The sequence below is a fragment of the Podarcis filfolensis genome (genome assembly GCF_964270895.1).
Source record: "Podarcis filfolensis genome assembly, chromosome: 10".
NCBI classification, from domain to species: domain Eukaryota; kingdom Metazoa; phylum Chordata; class Lepidosauria; order Squamata; family Lacertidae; genus Podarcis; species Podarcis filfolensis.
Window position 1 is genome coordinate 72316492 of NC_139612.1, and position 19628 is coordinate 72336119.

At 48.8% G+C, this 19628-nt stretch overlaps 1 protein-coding gene across 10 annotated transcripts in view; it reads left to right on the forward strand.

Moving 5' to 3' along the window:
* SHANK3 (SH3 and multiple ankyrin repeat domains 3) overlaps positions 1-19628 on the forward strand; it is a 430757-nt gene that overhangs the window by 146528 nt on the left and 264601 nt on the right. For all 10 annotated transcript variants that reach the window (XR_014538733.1, XR_014538734.1, XM_083572536.1 and 7 more), the window contains one exon: positions 18079-18187. Coding sequence is in view for 8 of the 10 variants with exons in the window: in XM_083572536.1 (XP_083428662.1) it covers positions 18079-18187 (109 nt within the window). In the remaining 2 variants the exon portion in view is untranslated. The remainder of the gene's footprint in view (positions 1-18078; positions 18188-19628) is intronic.

Genomic DNA, 19628 nt, shown 5'->3' on the forward strand with positions numbered 1-19628 from the left:
AGATGCACAAATATAGGATGGGGGACGTCTGACTTGCCAGTAGTACATGTGAAAAGGATCTAGGGGTCATGGTGGACTACAAACTTAACATGAGCCAACACTGTGATGCAGCAGCAAAAAAGGTGGATGCTATTCTAGGCTGCATCAATTCCAGATCAAGGGAAGTCATAGTATCAATTCTGTGCACTACAATTTGAGAAGGATGTTGACAAGCTGGAAGGTGTGCAAAGGAGGGCAACCAAGATGATGTGTGGCTGAGGTTTCTAAGCAAGCTCTTCCACAGCTGTGGGAACGAAAGACACGGCAAGGCTCCTTTCACCTGGCTTCTCACCAGCTGAGCTGCAACAGAGCACAAACCATTTCCCTGGCATGCAGCTGACCCGCTCATAACTCTTTCCTCGAAGCCCAGAGATAAATCCCAGGTTGTGATGGGAGCGATCGGTAATTCTGGCATGGCGCCTTCAGCGTTCACGAACTATTAGGCCTCCATGCTTGTGAAAGAGCAATAAGGGGCAGCCTTCATGGATGAGGTTTCCTATTTCCCTCCTCGTTCTGCTCCTGTTTCTGCTGCACTCCCACTCGCCGGATTATTGTCTTTACGGCTGCGTATTTCACCAGAGCTTTTTTACTGTGAGCGTTTCTCGGCCTGCCTAGTAGCAAACTTCCAACCCTTCGCATTGCTTCTTCCTAACGTGACTGGATGCAATTGCAGTTGCCACACACAAAAAAAGGACAGCCAATATTAGTAAAGGGAAGGGTTTTTTTTTTTATATGGCCTAGGACCCTCGTACCTACGGGACCGCCTCTTCTGGTATGTCCCACGGAGGACCTTACAGTCTTCAGACAAAAACACCTTGGAGATCCCGGGCCACAGGGAGGTTAGGCTGGCCTCGACCAGAGCCAGGGCTTTTTCGGCCGTGGCCCCAATCTGGTGGAACGCTCGGTCCCAAGGGACTAGGGCCCTGCGGGACTTGACATCTTTCGGCAGGGCCTGCAAGACAGAGCTGTTCCACCAGGCCTTTGGCCAAGGCGCATCTGACCCCCTCCTTCGGTAATCCTCATAGAACTCTAGCCCAATGGTTGCCATGAATTTGATTCTGAATTGATTTTAGAATGAATTGATTTTAGAATGCTTTGTTACTTTTATTGTTGTTAGCCGCTCTGAGCCCGGCTTTGGCTGGGGAGGGCACGATATAAATACAATTATTATTATTATTATTATTATTATTATTATTATTATTAGGCAGAGATTGGGTGGCCATCTGTCATGGATGCTTTAGCTGAGATTCCTGCAGTGCAGGGGGTTGGACTGGATGGCCCTTGGGGGTCCCTTTATGATTCTGATTCTACCTCTGACTATCAGATGCTGAGGGCAAACACTGGAGTTGACACTTGGTTGCCCTTGTGCCCTCCTCAGCCTCTCTCTCTCTGTGTCTGGAGGAACCTGGGCAGCTGCTTATGGGCAGGGCGGCCCTTTTGACCCAGCAAACCTGTTTTTAAGAAGTCAGTTGAGGCAGTGCAAGGGTTAAACCAGAATCCAGGACGGACCGAAACAGATGTCCGTGTTCCAAGGCACTAAATCGCCAACAGTACAGCGAGTGGAATTGCAGGGAGACTAAGGTGCAGGGGACATTGCAAAATAATGGCAGGTAACGCCACTAACGTGTCAAACACCGTGAGCAAAATGTAAGATTGAGAGGGGGAGGAGAGAAATAAAGAGGAAAAGGGGGAAAGGCAGGGATGCAGGGGTTGGAGGAGGGGGCACTGATGAAACTGGGAAATCCATTAAATACAAAACATCAGGCAAAGCCAGGTAAGGAAAGGAAAGAAACTTATTTAAAAAGCAAGAGGCAGGAAGGTGGGATGCAAACTCTTAGTGGTGATGCAGCCCTGATGAGCCAGCTCTGCCTTCAGAGGGTTGTGATGCTGGGATTTTATGGGAAGACAGGAGCGTTTCCCATAAAATCCTGATTGGAAGCAAGCGTGTGGGCTGTCAAGTGAAGTGTCAATGGGCACTCAACTGAAGACTTGTCCAGTCAATGATTTCATTCATTCGTTCATTTCATTCTACCTTTCACCACCTTTCATGAAATTAAAAGACGCCTGCTTGTTGGGAGAAAAGCAATGACAAACCTAGACAGCATCCTAAAAAGCAGAGACATCACCTTGCCAAAAAAGGTCCGTATAGTTAAAGCTATGGTTTTCCCAGTAGTGATGTATAGAAGTGAGAGCTGGCCCATAAAGACCAAAAATATTTTGATTTCTAACACTCCCTGTGACATAGCCCTGGTGTTTCTCACTGCCATCCACTTAACTCAGGCATTTGATCCCTAAACTGTGTGCATCAGGCAGACCCCATACAGGTGGCAACAGGTTCTCATCCCTTGGCTTTATTTAGACCAAGTTGGGCGGAGAAGCTGGAGGGTGTCTAAGTTAGTCATGCAGGACAGAATCCCATTGGTTACACTTCCATGAACCCCCATGAAACCTGCATGTTTGTTCGCTGAGTTTATAAATTCATAAGTCTCTCTCTCTCTGGTTAAAGGAAAATACATGAAGCATTGCACATGAAATATGCAAAATGATGAACAATAGAGGCTAGCAATCATGGCATAAAAAGCACACGCCGCTCAAATGAAACGTCTAAAACCCACTTCCCAGCGGCATCCCTGAAAACACGGACTGGCGAACGGGAGTCAAGGAAACAGCTTTGCATGTAGAAGCACTCTCATTTGCTGCTGAAACTAAAAGCCAGCCAGAGGAGTCTCTTTGGGGAGGGTGTTCCAAAGCAGGGGGGGGCACTACGCATTATTCTGGTGTGAACAGAATTGGACTGTGGAGGAGGAGGAGAGCAGTTGGAGGAAATGGGAGTGGCTACAGAATGTCGCAGGTGGCGCTGTGGTCTAAACCACAGAGCCTAGGGCTTGCCGATCAGAAGGTCGGCGGTTCGAATCCCCACGACGGGGTGAGCTCCCGTTGTTCAGTCCCTGGTCCTGCCAACCAAGCAGTTCGAAAGCACGTCAAGGTGCAAGTAGATAAATAGGTAGAGCTCCAGCAGGAAGGTAAACGGCGTCCTTTACCTTTACCTTTTACAGAATGTCTACAGAATGGCTCCCTACCCAGCTCTACATCTCTTTTAAATCAGAACCAGTGAAGGCGATGAAGGTCCTGTGTGAGTGCCTGGAGGTGGTTAGAGGATGGATGCTGGCTAACAGATTGAGGCTGAATCCTGACAAGATAGAAGTACTGTTTTGGGGGGACAGGGGGCGGGGTGGTGTGGGGGACTTCCTGGTCCTGAATGGGGTAACTGTGCCCCTGAAGGACCAGGTGCACAGCCTGGGAGTCATTCTGGACTCACAGCTGTCCATGGAGGTGCAGGTCAATTCTGTGTCCAGGGCAGCTGTCTACCAGCTCCATCTGGTACGCAGGATGAGACCCTCCCTGCCCGCAGACTGTCTCGCCAGAGTGGTGCATGGTCTAGTTATCTTCCACTTGGACTACTGCAATGCGCTCTGCATGGGGCTCCCTTTGAAGGTGACCCGGAAACTACAACTAATCCAGAATGCTGCAGCTAGACTGGTGATTGGGAGAGGCCGCCGAGACCATATAACACTGGTCCTGAAAGACCTACATTGGTTCCCAGTACGTTTCCGGGCACAATTCAAAGTGTTGGCGCTGACCTTTAAAGCCCTAAACGGCCTCGGTCCAGTATACCTGAAGGAGCGTCTCCACCCCCATCATTCAGCCCAGACTTTGAGATCCAGCTCCGAGGGCCTTCTGGTGGTTCCCTCCCTGCGAGAAGTGAGGTTGCAGGGAACCAGGCAGAGGGCCTTCTCGGTAGTGGCGCCCACCCTGTAGAACGCCCTCCCGTCAGATGTCAAGGAAATAAACATCTATCTGACTTTTAGAAGACATCTGAAGGCAGCCCTGTTTAGGGAAGTTTTTAATGTTTGATGTTTTGTCGTGTTTTAATATTTTGCTGGGAGCCGCCCAGAGTGGCTGGGGAAACCCAACCAGATGGGTGGGGAATAAATAATAAATTATTGTTGTTATTGTTGTTGTTGTTACTCCTCTATAGAATCGTTCGCTGATGCCAAGACATATCAGTGGCACAGCCAGCTCCCATTTTATGAGGACCCTCAGGGGACAGGCCAGGGCTCCCTTGACTTTTCCAAGTGGCTGCCTTAGGACCTCTTCTCCCTGCAAATGGAAACAGAGTTCAGGTCATGAGAAGAGGCAATAATATGCCCCACATTGACTATACCAGGCAGTGTGTGTGTGTGTGTGTGCTTCTATATAATGTGTGCAGCAGCATGCTATGCAAGGCCTGCGACCAAAGGCCAAGTATCATCCTACAGGCGACAGCGCTGACACAGCCGAGAGGGTAATTGGGTCCGTCCGCTGGTTTCCTTTTCTTCCCGGTTCCTTCATTTGTTCCGTGCAAGACTGCAGAAATCTCTCAGAGACTTCATCGAGCAGCTTGCTGTCAGCTTCAGTGGAATGGAATATACGGTTTGATTCCAGCTCATCTGGAGCTGCCATATGGAGTAACACGAGAAAAGGATTCCGCACGACTGCCTTGTTTATTTTGCTGCTGCTCTCCAGATTTTCGCTTTGGCCCAAGATCCTCCTTCGCTCCTGACACAGTTTCAATAGCATTTGACCCGCTGAAGGTCACGAGAGGCAAAGCTCTAATGTTACACACAAACAGGATCTCTGTTGGGGTAACATCTGGAGGGGGTTTCTCCAGGGGGTCCTCTGTTGACCAGAGACCCGGCTCCTCTCTGCTGCTCGTTTCGCAGGTTTGTGGGACATAATTTAGGAATTGTGTAACCGAAGCATCCAAGGAAAGCCAAGACTGGCCTTTGAAAGCCTTGCCAAGTTTCCCACCCTCATGGAGGAATGATCTCCCAGCTGGGGCTCAAGGATGATGCCATCAGGCCGAAGGGGAAAGGGTTTGTTTTTATAAGGGGTGTCTGCAGAAAACAGCGCATAGATCAGGTTTATTTCTGTGCCGCAAAAGCTGGCGCATGATGCAGCCCTTGAAACAGCACTCCAAACGCCGGCGCTTGGGGAAAATCTCTCCAGCAGATCAGCGCTCCTTAGAGGCGAGCCAAATTGGTGTCAGCGTGAGCCTCTGAACATTTTCCTTAAATGAAAGCTGTTTACAGGCTTTGCAATTAAGCAGTCATATCTCTATCCTGGTCTTCTTCCTGCTGTCTGAGAGGTCATCCTCATTACCAGGCATCATCTTTCTCACGATCAGAGCGAAGTGCCTTGAAACCGGGCAAAGTTGCGAAAAATAAATAAATGGGCTGCCTTCCCTGGGGAACGAGCTTGTACGTCTGCCTCTGTTGCCTTCTAACTGGGACTCCTGACAACTTTTGTAGCACACGCTGGAAGTTAGTTAGTCACTAACAGCTCGATCCTGCTTAGAGATGCAAGGAGGCAACAGTTTCTTTTTCTCCCTCAATTGGTGCTGTTTCCGTTCTGTTACAGTTTGACTTCTGCTAAAACCTACATTGCTTGCTCTGCTCCCCGCTCATCCACAGCCCCAGGAAAACCAGTGGTTTAGCACTGATCTGGAACACCGAAGCTTGCCATTTGTTCCAACTTAGCTCCAAAGAGTGGTTTTTAGGGCGGAAGCATCAAGGCAAAGGCAAAACCACACAAGCGGAAGTCTGGATAAACCCTGAGTGGTGATGTGTTGTTGTTGTTTTTGTTTAGTCGTTTAGTCGTGTCCGACTCTTTGTGACCCCCTGGACCAGAGCACGCCAGGCATTCCTGTCTTCCACTGCCTCCCGCAGTTTGGTCAAACTCATGCTGATAGCTTCGAGAACACTGTCCAACCATCTCGTCTTCTGTCATCCCCTTCTCCTTGTGCCCTCCATCTTTCCCAACATCAGGGGCTTTTCCAGGGAGTCTTCTCTTCTCATGAGGCGGCCAAAGTCTTGGAGCCTCAGTTTCAGGATCTGTCCTTCCAGTGAGCACTCAGGGCTGATTTCCTTCAGAATGGATAGGTTTGATCTTCTTGCAGTCCATGGGACTCTCAAGAGTCTCCTCCAGCAACATAATTCAAAAGCATCAATTCTTCAGCCATCGGCCTTCTTTATGGTCCAGCTCTCACTTCCATACATCACTACTGGGAAAACCATGGCTTTAACTATACAGACCTTTGTTGGCAAAGTGATGTCTCTGCTTTTTAAGTTCTGTCTAGGTTTGTCATTGCTTTTCTCCCAAGAATCAGGCGTCTTTTAATTTCGTGACTGCTGTCGCCATCTGCAGTGATCATGGAGCCCAAGAAAGTAAAATCTCTCACTGCCTCCATTTCTTCCCCTTCTATTTGCCAGGAGGTGATGGGCCCAGTGGCCATGATCTTCATTTTTTTGATGCTGAGCTTCAAATAGCTTTCCCATGGAAGGTGGACCAACCTTGTTTTCTGCTGTTCGAGAGGGCTCCTTAGCCGGTGGTTTCAAATGACAAGGAAGGAGATTCTGACTAAGCAGCAGGAATAACTTTCTGACAGTAAGAGCCATTCCACAGTGGAGCAGACAACCTCGGGAGACAGTGGACTCTCCTTCCTTGGAGGTTTTTAAGCAGAGGTTGGATGGCCATCTGCCAAGGATTCTTTTGCTGTGACTCCAGCATTGGGGGGGGGGTGGACTAGATGTCCTTTGATGTTTCTTCCAATTCTACGATTCCATAATTCTGTGACTCTTGGTGAATCCCGCTTATATTTGCTTGCATGATTTCTGCTCTAATGCTTTTCCCAGACTTGTCTGAGCAAATGTTTCTGTAGTGTTTCTTTTTTTAAGCAAGCCATAATAATAATAATAATAATAATAATAATAATAATAATAATAATTTCAGAGTCCCTGAATCCTTGGCTGCCTGCAGCTCTTGTGCCCCCAAAGGCTGACGGCTCCTTTCTCTCCATGCTGCCCTTTTGCAGAGGCTCTAGCAGGAAGCAAATTAATTTCCAGAAGCTGTTTTAGTACTCCGAACATTTCATGAGCCAGCTCTTCAGCGATGGAGCCTTGCCAGGCCAAGCAAAGGACGGAATTGGCCCTCCGCTCCTTCCCTGGTTGGCGAGGAGTGAACCGAGGACCGCTGGTGTTTTAACTCTTGCCCCATAAGACTGGATCGGATTGTGGTCAGAGTGTGACCCTGAGGGCATCAATCAATAGGGAAGAGGCCCTTGGTCAGAGAGAGTGGACCAGGGGGCACAGTTGGCATGGGCCAACTTTCTCCCGCAAGAGGCAGAAGCCAAACTGCAGTGACTTTGCTTGGATTCCTGGATTGGCTTCCAGGCTTTTAAAGCTAAAACAGCAGGGCTTCTGTTTTCCAGGGAATGGAAGGTTGTTTCAAAGAGGGATCACTGCTCACGGTACATTTGTCCTCTTCTGCTTCTGGTCAATGGAGTTGGCAGATTTTGGAACTGGTTTGAAGTCCTGCGCCACCTCTTCTTGACATGGGATGAACATGGGGTGAGAAGGAACAGGCAACCTCACCTGCCTTTGTTAATCAGGTGCCCTTCAGATGCTCTGGACCACAGTTCCCACCAGCCTCAGAGCTATTCTGGCTGGGGCTCTTGGGGGCATATGGATGTTCTACACTGTGGGAAGCAAAATCTCTTCCCAATTTCACACCCTGGAAAACTAGAGTCTCCTTAGCAGATCAATTGATGCAGGGAGTGCATGCCTTGAAGGTAGAAGGTTCACGGGTAGAAGGGACATGTGGTCTAAACCACTGAGCCTCTTGGGCTTGCTGATCAGAAGGTCGGCGGTTCGAATCTCCATGATGAGCTGAGCTCCCATTGCTCTGTCCCAGCTCCTGCCAACCTAGCAGTTCGAAAGCATGCCAGTGCAAGTAGATAAATTGGTACCACTGCAGTGGGAAGGTAAACGGTGTTTCCTTGTGCTCTGGTTTCCATCACGGTGTTCTGTTGCACCAGAAGTGGTTTTGTCCTGCTGGCTACATGACCCGGAAAGCTGTCTGTGGACAAACACCGGCTCCCTCAGCCTGAAAGTGAGAGGAGCGCCGCACCCCAGAGTCGCCTTTGATTGGACTCAACCATCCAGGGGTCCTTTACCTTTCTTCTTCTGTTTTACCTTTAGAAGGTTCAAAAGCCTTTGGGACTACGGTAGATGCAACTGCAGCAAGGCTTGGGGGCCAGATACATCTGTCCAGGTCTCTCTACTTGGTCCTCAGAAGTCTCCCCAGGCCACGCTTGCCCACAATTGCCCCTCTCTCCCCAGACACACACCCCAGCCACATGGCTCTGTGGACTGCACCCTTTCCTTCAAGCAAGCCTGCAGCTGCTTTGCAGATGAAGCTTGTCTGCCCTCTGAATTTTCAGTGCTACTGCCTTAGGTTTGTTATGATTTTTTTTAATACGGAGTGTCTCGAGAGTTCGAGGCTGCCTCTCCCTTCCCTTCTATCCTTGGATGCTGGCTGGGAGCCATAGGGGAGCGGAAAGGCATCCTGATTGTCAGGGATTCTCGGGTTCTGCTAAGTGTACAGGGCCAGAGCGGTGGCAACTGAGAGTCAGCTCCCCAGGCAGAGATGTAGCATATTATTGACAGATCGCCCTCATGTCCACGGCTGATGGGAGAGCAGAGGGGCAGCAGCAGGCGTTCCCAGAGCCAGATTGATCGGCCTGAGATTGATTGGTGCGAAGGGATGTGTGTGTGTGTTTGTGTGTGTGTCCATGCGACAAGCAAACAGAGTTCCTGATTACACGATTCGGGATTGGAGGGAAAACATCTCTTGCCCTGCTTTCGTGTTTCTCCATCTCTCTCTTCTCCCTCATTTAAAACATCTTAAAAAAATAATCAAAGGGGAATCTTGCAAAGCAGCAGGCATGTTCCAGAAGAGTAGCCATGTTTATCTGCAGTAAAAACTACAAGGAAGGAATAAACACATATTCTTTATTCGTGACACCAAAGCCATTACAGAAAAAGAAAACAAAATATCACATAGAACAGGATAAAACACATTATGTGGTTAAAATAATGAATGAAACGAGGCATTATGTCGGATAAGAGTTTGCTCCCATGAAGAATTTAGCTTACCATCCCTGCAAACTTTTCTCCTTAAAGTTGCCGCTCTAAAGACAAACAGGCCACTTTTTTCAGAGGTGTAGCAGGGGCCTGTCCCCTAAAAAGTTAGCCCAATCGATCTCCCAATTGGTAGACCCCAAAATTTTAAGCATGTGGACTAAAGCCTCGTCTGGGGACCCTCTGGGATTAGGGGTCCTGAAGCTCAAGCTTCATTCGTTCCATAGTGGATCCATTGGGATCCACTTGCAAGGGAAGGATTGCTCTTCCCAGGTCCACCCAATGCTGGCTCAATGTGATTCCTCCCCACAGATCTGGGGCCTGAAGGGGAGGCACCCAGACCCTGTGGACCTCAAGGGCAGCTTTCCACAACCTGTTCTTTCTGGAATCAGAAGGTGCAGAGGGGCGAAAAAGGAGTCATGTTGATACTGAAAATAAAAGCCCTGCACCAAGTTGTTAAGGAAAAAAATTCCTACTCAACAGCCCAGCTTGTCCGGGTGCAAATCCTTCGCTGGTCCATGTGGTCAGTAAAAGAAGGAAGTTCCAGCCAAGTAATTTGGAGCAAAACAGCAGTCAGTAGACCACAATCTTCATTGTTGTGCAACAGGTCCCCACAGGAGTAAGAACCTCTAGCATGGGGTGACCTCCTCTTTGAAAACTTCCCTCTTTCCCCCAGAATACACTTTGAGCAGCATCACTGATACATCATCACTACATCACTTTGTTGTTGAGTCATTTAGTCGTGTCCGACTCTTCGTGACCCCCTGGACCAGAGCACGCCAGGCCCTCCTGTCTTCCACTGCCTCCTGCAGTTTGGTCAAACTCATGCTGGTAGCTTCGAGAACAGTATCCAACCATCTCGTCCTCTGTCATCCCCTTCTCCTTGTGCCCTCCATCTTCCCCAGCATCAGGGTCTTTTCCAAGGAGTCTTCTCTTCTCATGAGTTGGCCAAAGTATTGGAGCCTCAGCTTCAGGATCTGTCCTTCCAGTGAGCACTCAGGGCTGATTTCCTTCAGAATGGATAGGTTTGGTCTTCTTGCAGGCCATGGGACTCTCAAGAGTCTCCTCCAGCACCAGAACTCAAAAGCATCCATTCTTCGGCGATCAGCCTTCTTTATGGTCCAGCTCTCACCTCCATACATCACTACTGGGAAAACCATAGCTTTGACTATACGGACCTTTGTCAGCAAGGTGATAGCGTGTCACAAATGGGGAGGGGTCTACAAGGGTGACACAAGTTCAACATTAGGTCCCTTTATCAGACACCTTTCCCAACACCTCTCAAGTCCCCATCACTGAAGAACAATAAAACTTTTGACATCTCCTTGCCCTCAGGACTTGTCTGGAGATGGGCTTTCAGAACACCTGACTTGCTCAACTGCAGGGGTCGGCAAGGTTTACCTCGCCTGGGCTAGTTCACTCCAGCGGAGATCCCTCTGGGGACTGGATTGCATGGACGCATGAGTGCGCACACCCGCGGTGTCTGCGCAGACACGATTTTCAATTTCCTGCACTGCAGAAGTGAGTCCCCATGCTGTGCTGCACTGCTTTAGCGGGCAGCCGGTTAAACGACCCCTGTGGGCCACTTGTGGCCCATGGGCCTTAGGTTGCCTACCCCTGCTCAACTGCCTCTGTGGATGTCTATTGTTGCCCCCTTGGTCACTTGCTGGGTGTGTGGCCTCCCCCCCCGTCATTTCTGTAACAAAATCAAGGAAATGGTGACTCTGACATACAAAGCCCTTCTTATAATTTTGCAGGAAAATGTAAGCAATCCACTTTAAATTCTTTAATTGCAATGCTTTAGCAGCCAGCAGCTTTTAGGAAAAAGGTGTGGAGTGTTTATTCCTTTATTGGAAATGGAGCCTTACCCTGCAAGCCTAAGCAGTTTTACTCAGAAGTAAGTCCCACTGAGTTTAATAGGATTTACTCTCTGGTATGTTCCTGATGATTTTCGCAATTTTTCAAGCAGCTTTTTCAAGGTAGAAATTTATTGTATTCCATTTACCTGTGGAAGGTGTCGCACACGACCCCTTCCCTCACACATTTGTTCTTGACAAGAATCCTGCGAGGTAGGCTAGGCTGAGGTTGTAACTGGCTCAAGGTGACAGACGTATATGTGCAAATGATGTATGTGGGTGCGGGAGATCAGACATGGGAGAAACGTCCTGAGGTAGTGCAGAAGGTCCCTATTTTCATCAGAGAAATGTTGGAGGGTATGGGAGGGTTTTTTTCTGCAGCAGCAGCCAGATTCTGCTGCCGGGGCTGAGATGGGAGGGAAAGGCTTCAGGGTTTAGTAAATAATTGCATACCTTGTAATCACAAAGAGTATTAGGAGAAGAAGGAAATTTAATTAAATATCAATTGCATATCTTTGGAACGCATATAAATTATAGATGCATATTTATATGTAAAATTAGTGGTGAGCTGCATTAGAATATCACAAGCAGTTGGATTTTTTTTTTCCAGCACCAGCAACTTTAATGAAAATCCACAACTCCTCAGCAAAATGCATAATAATAAATTAATAACTTTTTAGTGTGTCGGCTCATGACTTAGCCTCTGGGATATTCCCTCGGTGAGTCTCTCTGGCTGAGAGCTGGCGGGCAAGTGGGCAAGCGGCAGGCCGCCACATGTTGGAAAGCAAAGCGACGTTGTCATAAAACCACTGCGCATATTGTGAAGTTATCACCTATTTGTCTCTTGTTCCGTTTCTTTCCTGCCTCTTCCTTCAAGTGGGCCGAGGCAACGTCCGTGGTTCTCCCTGCTCCTCACAACAACCTTGCGAGGCGGTTTAGGTTGAGAGGCAATGACTGCCCCTTAAAATCTGAGTGTGGCTTTGAACCCTCGTCTCTCCCAGCTCCTAATCTGACACTCTTAAGCACTGCAGCACAATAGCATATGTGATACTTTAAGAAAAGTTTAAGAAAGTTTCTGCCTTTGGTGAGCCTCCGGTCTGTGGGCCTTTGTGGACGGCACCCATAAGCAGCGCCCGGCTAGATCAGGCCAGAGGTTCACCCAGTCCAGCACCCTCTTCTCTTTGTGGTCAAGGTGTGGGGGACTCCCTGGTCCTGAATGGGGTAACTGTATCCCTGAAGGACCAGGTGTGCAGCCTGGGAGTCATTCTGGACTCACAGCTGTCCATGGAGGCGCAGGTCAATTCTGTGTCCAGGGCAGCTGTTTATCAGCTCCATCTGGTATGCCGACTGAGACCCTCCCAGAGTGGTTATCTCCCTGGTTATCTCCCGCTTGGACTCCTGCAATGCGCTCTACGTGGGGCTACCTTTGAAGGTGACTCAGAAACTACAACTAATCCGGAATGCGGCAGCTAGACTGGTGACTGGGAGCGGCCACCGAGACCATATAGCACCATATAGTTTGTTATTGGTATGAGCTTTTGTGTGCATGCACACTTCTTCAGATACCAATAACAAACTTAGTTGGTCTCTAAGGCGCTACCTCCTGCAGTTTGGTCAAACTCATGCTCGAAGCTACCAGCATGAGTCTGACCAAACTGCAGGAGGCAGTGGAAGACAGGAGTGCCTGGCGTGCTCTGGTCCAGGGGGTCATGAAGAGTCAGACACGACTGAACGACTCAACAACAAGGTGCTGCCAGAAGGAATTTTTAAATTTTATTTCGACTACAGCAGATCAATATGGCTACCTAACTGTAGCTTTTAAAGCTGTCCAAGTTAGTAGCCATCACTGCCTCCTGTGGCAGGGAGTTCCATAGTTTCACTCTGTGCTGCACTTCCTTCCTTCCTTCCTTCCTTCCCTCCCTCCCTCCCTCTGTCCCTTCCTCCCTTCCTTCCTTCCTTCCTTCCTTCCTTCCTTCCTTCCTTCTTTCATTCTTTCTTTCTGTACCTGTCTGGCTGCCCCTGCCTTTGTAGAGATGGCTCCCCTGCCCCTTCCTTTGTCTGCCCCAAGAGAGATGCAGCCTCTGTCTTGCACCCCACGGGCTACTTCCATCCTCGCCCCCCGCTCTTCCCTTTCCAAGATGCTCTTTGCAGAACAGCACAGGCTTCTGCCGGGCTTTGGACGCTGCCCTGAGCTTTCTCCCTGTGGTTTCGCCTTTCCCTTGGCTGGAGATCAGAGGAGGAGCCGCCAGCAGGGAGTCCCTTGCCAAGCAGGCAGCAGGGCGAATGGGACGGGGGCCAGGGCTCTGGAGTTGCGCAGGAGGGCTGCTCGCCTCTGTCTGAGTGCCTGCTGAGCCTCAAGAACAGCTGGAACCGATTGCAATTCTAGAATCAGAGCACAGGCCAGGCCACCCAAGCCTTTCTGCTACAGACTCATAGCACTGCAGAGTTCGAAGGAAACCCCAAGGACATCTAGTCCAACCCCCTGAAATGCAGGAGTCTCAGCCACAGCATTCCTGACAGGTGGCTATTCAACCTCTACTTTAAAACCTGCAAGGAAAGAGATTAGGATTTGCTGGATTAACAACTTGAACTAGAAAACAAGAAGGGGAGGTATGAGGAAGTCAAAGAAACATGTTATTGAAAAACTGTTATTGAAACTGATTTGTTTTTAATATTTTTCTTTTTCTTTTTCTTTTTCTTTTTGTGTTTGTATAAAATTGGAAAATTCAATAAATATTTATTTAAAAAAAAAAAAAACCTGCAAGGAAAGAGAACCCACCACTTTCCAATGGAGTCCTTTCCACTGCTGAACAGCTCTTACTGTCAGAAAGTTCTGGTGTTTAATTGGAATCTACTTGTAACTTGAAGCCATTGGTTTGGGAACTAGTTTCAGGAGCAGGAGTAATAATAATAATAATAATAATAATAATAATAATAATAATATAAAAATAAATAAACAAATAAATAAAATTTAATTTATACCTCGCCCTCCCCGGCTCAGGGCAGCTGACACCAATAAAATCACAGTAAAAACATAATAGGGGAAAAAGAGAGGGGGGGGACCAATTTAAAATACAGGTTAAAATGCAATTTAAAATGCAGCCCTTTTTAAAAGTAGCCCATAGATCAAAACCATAAGGGGAGGGAAACATAAGGGTCAGACTGGGTCCAAACCAAAGGCCAGGCGGAACAGCTCTGTCTTGCTGGCCCTGCAGAAAGATGTCAAGTCCCGTAGTCGGGACCCAAGTTGGGGCCAGTACTGAAAAGGCCCTGGCCCTAGTTGAGATCAATCTAACCACCTTGCAACCTGGGACCTCCAGAATGTTGTTATTTGTGGACCTTAAGGTCCTCCCAGGGGCATACCAGGAGATGCGGTCCCGTAGTAGAAAAGAAGTTTGTTCCCTCTTCCATGTGACAGGCCTTGAGATCTTTGCAGAGGGCTATCATATCTTCTTTCAGTCTCCTCTTATCCAGGCTAAACATACCCTAATCCCTCAACCATTCCTCATCAGGCTTGGTTTCCAGACCCTTGATCATCTCAGTCGCCCTCCTCTGCCCACCTTCCAGCTTGTCAACATCCTTCTTAAATTGCGGTGCCCAGAACTGGACACAGGACTCCATGTGAGGCCCTGACCAAGGCAGGACGCAACGATTCATGTGCGGCTTGTGATACCCACATGTTCCAAAATAAAACATCTGCGGTGGCATGTTAGAGCTGTGTTTCCACAGGATAATCTCGGAGCCTTGCCCAGAGGCTCCGAAGGAAGATGCCCATAGTGTAGTTGGCCTTGCAAGGGAAAGAAAGCACAATTCTAGAACACCAAAGTGGTGGGGGAGAGATTTTGAAAAGCTGTGTTCCATCAACCCTGAGAGCTGTTTTTTGCTGTCCAGGGAGCAAGGAACACACACTGTGATGGCCTGGGATTCGGACTCAGAGGTTGAACCTGAGGAATCCCAGCCTGCACAGGAGTCCCCGCCTCCAGAACCAGCTGAGCCGGGGCTGGGGCCTGAGCCTGAAGGGTCCTCACCTGTGCTGGATCCTCAGGTGCAGGCACCAGTTGAGTCTGCTCTGGCCCCTGAGGTGATGGAGGACCCATTGCCTGCAGGTGCTCCACTCTCAGCCCCGTCAGGGGAAGAGGAGGTTGCCTCTGGGTCCAGTAACCCTCCAGCCTCTCCTGAGCTGCAGAGGCTCAGGGCAGAGAGGTGGAGGGAACTAAGTTCCCGCAGGAGGAGTGCTCGCCTCTAGGCCAGGAGAGGCGAGTCACCTGTGGACCAGGGCCACCCTATGCCTTGGGGCAGATAAAAGCCAGCCAGCCCCAGTCCCAGGATGCGGGAGCAACGTTGTTGCTAGCCTGTTCCTGCCTGCACCCTGTCCTGCTCTTCTGCCAGAGTTCCTGACCCCACCTGACTCCCTGCCTTGGACCCAGCTACAGCTTTGATGGACAGCTTCCATACGGCACCATTGACCTTGGACTGGACTCAGACCCGCCTCTCGGTTAGCCCCTGGGACCAGCACACACACCTTCGCTCAGCCACCTTCCAGCAGCCGTCTCAAAGTCACTTAAATGAAGTCATCCACATGCCAAGCTGTCTAATTGGGGTGGTGGGCAGGGCACGGCAAGCTAAATACATGAGCAAAGCCCTCCATCTGCCCGTGTTCTCTTGGGGAGAGGCGTAACGGTGAAATCTGCTTGGGAGCCTGAAGGCAGAAGGTGCCGCTGGCAAGCAAAACTTGGTCAAGAGCGACTCCCGCCGGCTGGCCCCCGATGGAGAGGTGGCCTTGAGGGGTCTGATCTTGTCTCTCTGAGTGCTTTTGATTTGTGAGGCAGCCGGGGGGAGATTGTGCCACTTAAGAGTGGCGCTTCTGCACCATGCAAACAAGGGATATAAATAAAAGGAGGCAGCCCCCGCGATGTCTTCCGGCAGATCCGCAGATGTCCTGTGGTCCCCCAGAGAAGCTGTTGCTGAGAGGCAAGAGGCCGGAAACAGATTGCCAGTCTTGGCTATTTAGTTGTACAGCGAATGTCCGCAATGACAGGAAAATGGGGAAGCTTCTTCTGGAGCATGGTACAAATTCACTGGAAGTACAGGGAAATGTGTGAGTGCCATCAATCACCCAGTGGTTGTGAGAATGTTCAGGGTTGCAGGAGAGGATATATTGTTTATTAATATCCTTCCTAACTTGTGCTAGCAAGTTCCTTTATGGAGCAGAGTTACACGCCCTTTTTTTTTACATGCACAGCATGTTGCAGGCTCGTGTGAGCCTCTCAGTCTGTCTGAGATTGAATTGCACGTTCCTCGTAAGTTCCCTTGAATCGCTCTTAAAAACATGAAGATGCCACAATCTTATTCAAGGTCAATAAAAGAAGTTTACTCACATCAGTTCACAGCTGGATTCCTGAAGGTAGATTTAGTTACAAATATGTACGTGTGACTCTACCCCATATGGGGGAATAATCCCAATGCTTTTGCTAGCTGAACGCTAACAGAGGAGTCCTAGCTGAAAAGCTGTTCAAACGAAGAAGGAAATCAAAAAGAGGGAGGTGTGCTGCGTGACTCGTCCTTTTGTTACCTGGACAGGTGAGGTCACGCCCACCTTCTATCACATGCAAAAGGAAGGATGTTCCAGCCAGGAGGAACAGGAAGTTTCGACTGGCTGGACCAAACATCCCCTCGCATGTCTTCTCTAGCATTACAAGGAATGTTGTACTTGACTGCCTCTCATGGATCACATCCCACAATGGTCGTGGGAGGCAACATCTTGCCAACAATCCATATTTTTCTGCATGCACAACTGGTATGTGAGGGCCCTCATCTATGCACTCTAAGGCTGTGTGCAATTTAAGGCTCCAGTGTGCTCCCATCACAGGTGTTTTAAACCACGTGCACGTGGAAATTGCCACAATCCGTATCTCCCCTGTAGTTTCATGAGAAATGCTGCTTGGCTCATTTCCCCTCAAAGCAGCTTCCGTCCGATTCGAAAACATCAGCCACATTAAGCTGAGGTGCGTACATTTGAGAAAGCTGCTCCCAGGACCAGCCCACCCATGAGACAAGGCGAGAGGGCTGCCTCGGGCGGCAGAATCCACAGGAGCAACAGATCCCAATGTAGCTCTTCATTCCCCCCCTCATTCTTGATTTTCACTCACCCCTTCTTCCCCAGCAGGGAGCGGTCATCCTTTTGTGGTTTGCCTCAGGTGCTAAAATGTCTGTGAGGGCAAGAGCTATTTGATAGTGGAACAGACTCCCTCGGAAGGTGGCCGATTCTCCTTCACTGGAGGATTCTAAGCACAGGGTGCCTGGCCATCTGTCAGGGACTCTTTAGCTGTGATTCCTGTGTTGCAGCAGGTTGGACTAGATGACCCACAGGGTCCCTTCCAACTCTACAATTCAGTAATTCCATGAAACGTAACTTGAAAAGCAACGAGGGGCAGGAAATAGCATTGTTTAGTTTCAAGCTGCTAATGAGCATGTGTCTATTATTATTATTATTATTATTATTATTATTATTATTATTATACCAGCCTTCTTCTGAAGACCTTTCTTCTTCTTCTTCTTTCTTCTTTGGCGATCCCTCATAGCCAAGTAAGATTGTCTTCCATAAACATGGTTTTAACAATGAGTCCGTAAGGGACTGTGGAGGCCAATTCTGGACCCACACGTCCTTCCACAGTTGGTACATTGATTTCCGGATGGGAGTTGATCCCGGTGTGGATTTGCCAAGCGTGCCTTCCTCTTAGCACGTTTCTCCCTTGTGTCCTGAGTTTGAATGTCTTCAAAGCCCATGACACCTTTGCCAAAGGCTGTTCTCCAATCGGAGCGCTCACGGGCCAGTGTTTCCCAATTGTCGGTGTTTATACTACATTTTTAAAATATTTGCCTTGAGAGAGTCTTTAAACCTCTTTTGTTGACCACCAGCATGACGCTTTTCATTTTTAAGTTCGGAATAGAGCAGTTGCTTTGGAAGATGATCATCAGGCATCCACACAACATGACCAGTCCAACGAAGCTGATGTTGAAGAATCAGGGCTGTTGACCACATAACAAAATGAGAACACAAAATACATAGCAAAAACAAACCCAAAGCTATAAGTGTTTAGTGAGTCTATAAATGTTCCAAATCAGCGTTAACACGTCTTTCTTCTGGGGTTTTCTGACCGCAGGCGAATTTGAAGAAGTTCATGGAATATGTGCAGACGCTGAACGTGGAGAAGGTCAGCAGGCTGCTGGAGAAGGGACTGGACCCCAACTTCCACGACCCGGATAGCGGAGGTGAGAAGAGGGATGTTTGCAAGGAGAGGCTCTGGGTGGTGCTTGGGCAAGGGAAGCTGGAGGGGGGGTCAGGAAAGCAAGAAGGAAAAGGACCAGGCAGGGGCTTAGCTCAGGGATGGGGAGCCTTAGACCCTGAAGCTGAATGTGGCCCTCAAAGCCGCCATTCTTGGCCCTTGGGACTCTCCCCAGGCCGCAGCTCTTACCGGCCCTGCTTTGCTCCCCGACTTCTCGTGCCTGGCTGAGATGGGCCCCTGCACTCTGTTCATGCCTCTTGCTTGCCTAGGTGGGGAGACAGAGGGGTCTGGGGGTCTGCATGTAGAAACCAGCCTAGTGTTCAGAGTAAAGATGACACGTGCTGCTCTTCTTGCTTTCGTCTGTGGCCCTGCCCACTATTCCCATGTGGCCCCTGGAAGGTTGCTGAGAAGGTTGTGTGGCCCTCAGGCTGAGAAAGGTTCCTCCGCCTCTGGATTAGCTCAAAGCTGTGCTGGTTTCCTTTACAATAAACAAAGCAATAGAGTCCTTTCTGTTGGGGGTAATTCAGACTGGAATTCCCAGGTGCCCAAAAAGGTTGTTTATGTATGCAACAACTGCGGCCCATGTTTGGTTAGCCCAAAAATGGAAACCAAGCGAGGTCCCAACCAAAGAAGGATGACAACTAAAGTTGACAGAACATGCACAACTTGCAGACTTAACCCATAGAATAAGAGAACAAGAAGAACATACATTTAGAGAAGATTGGAAAACGTTTATTGAATACAGTGGTACCTCTACTTACGGATGCGATCTGTTCCGGGGTGCCGTTCGCACCCCAAAAACTCCGTAAGTAGAGCACCACTTTTGCGCATGTGCGTGACACAATAGAGCACTCCTGCACATGTGCAAAGCACACAGAATGCTTCTGTGCGTGCATGCACAGCGAAACCCAGAAGTATACACTTCTGGGTTTGCCACGTTCGCAACCTGAAAATCCACAGCCTGAACCTAACGCAACTAGAGATATGACTGTATATGGGAAATAACTCTGTACAGCTGAAAATGCTGGCAGCATTAAGATAAATTCAACAGTGTAAGCAAGCTTTGATGGATGCAATAAGCAGGCATGTCCAACAGGTAGATCAGTTATCTCCCCCCCCCCCCAAAAAAGGGAAAACAATAACTGTGGCTTCCTAAAAAGCTCACCAACTTTGGTCCATCCAACAACAATGGGTAGATCACTGCGAGTTTTTTTATGCTATGAGTAGATCGCAGTCTATCAGGAGTTGGACGTCCCTGCGTGGAATACTGAATGGTATAGGTTTTTTTGTAAAATATGCAGGGATTTGTGATATGTAACCATGGAAAGAGGAGAAGGGATGTCATTGATATCTAAAGGATGTAAAACGAGTATTTAAAATTGTAGAACAGAAAATATAATAAAAATATGTTAAAAAATATAAGAAAC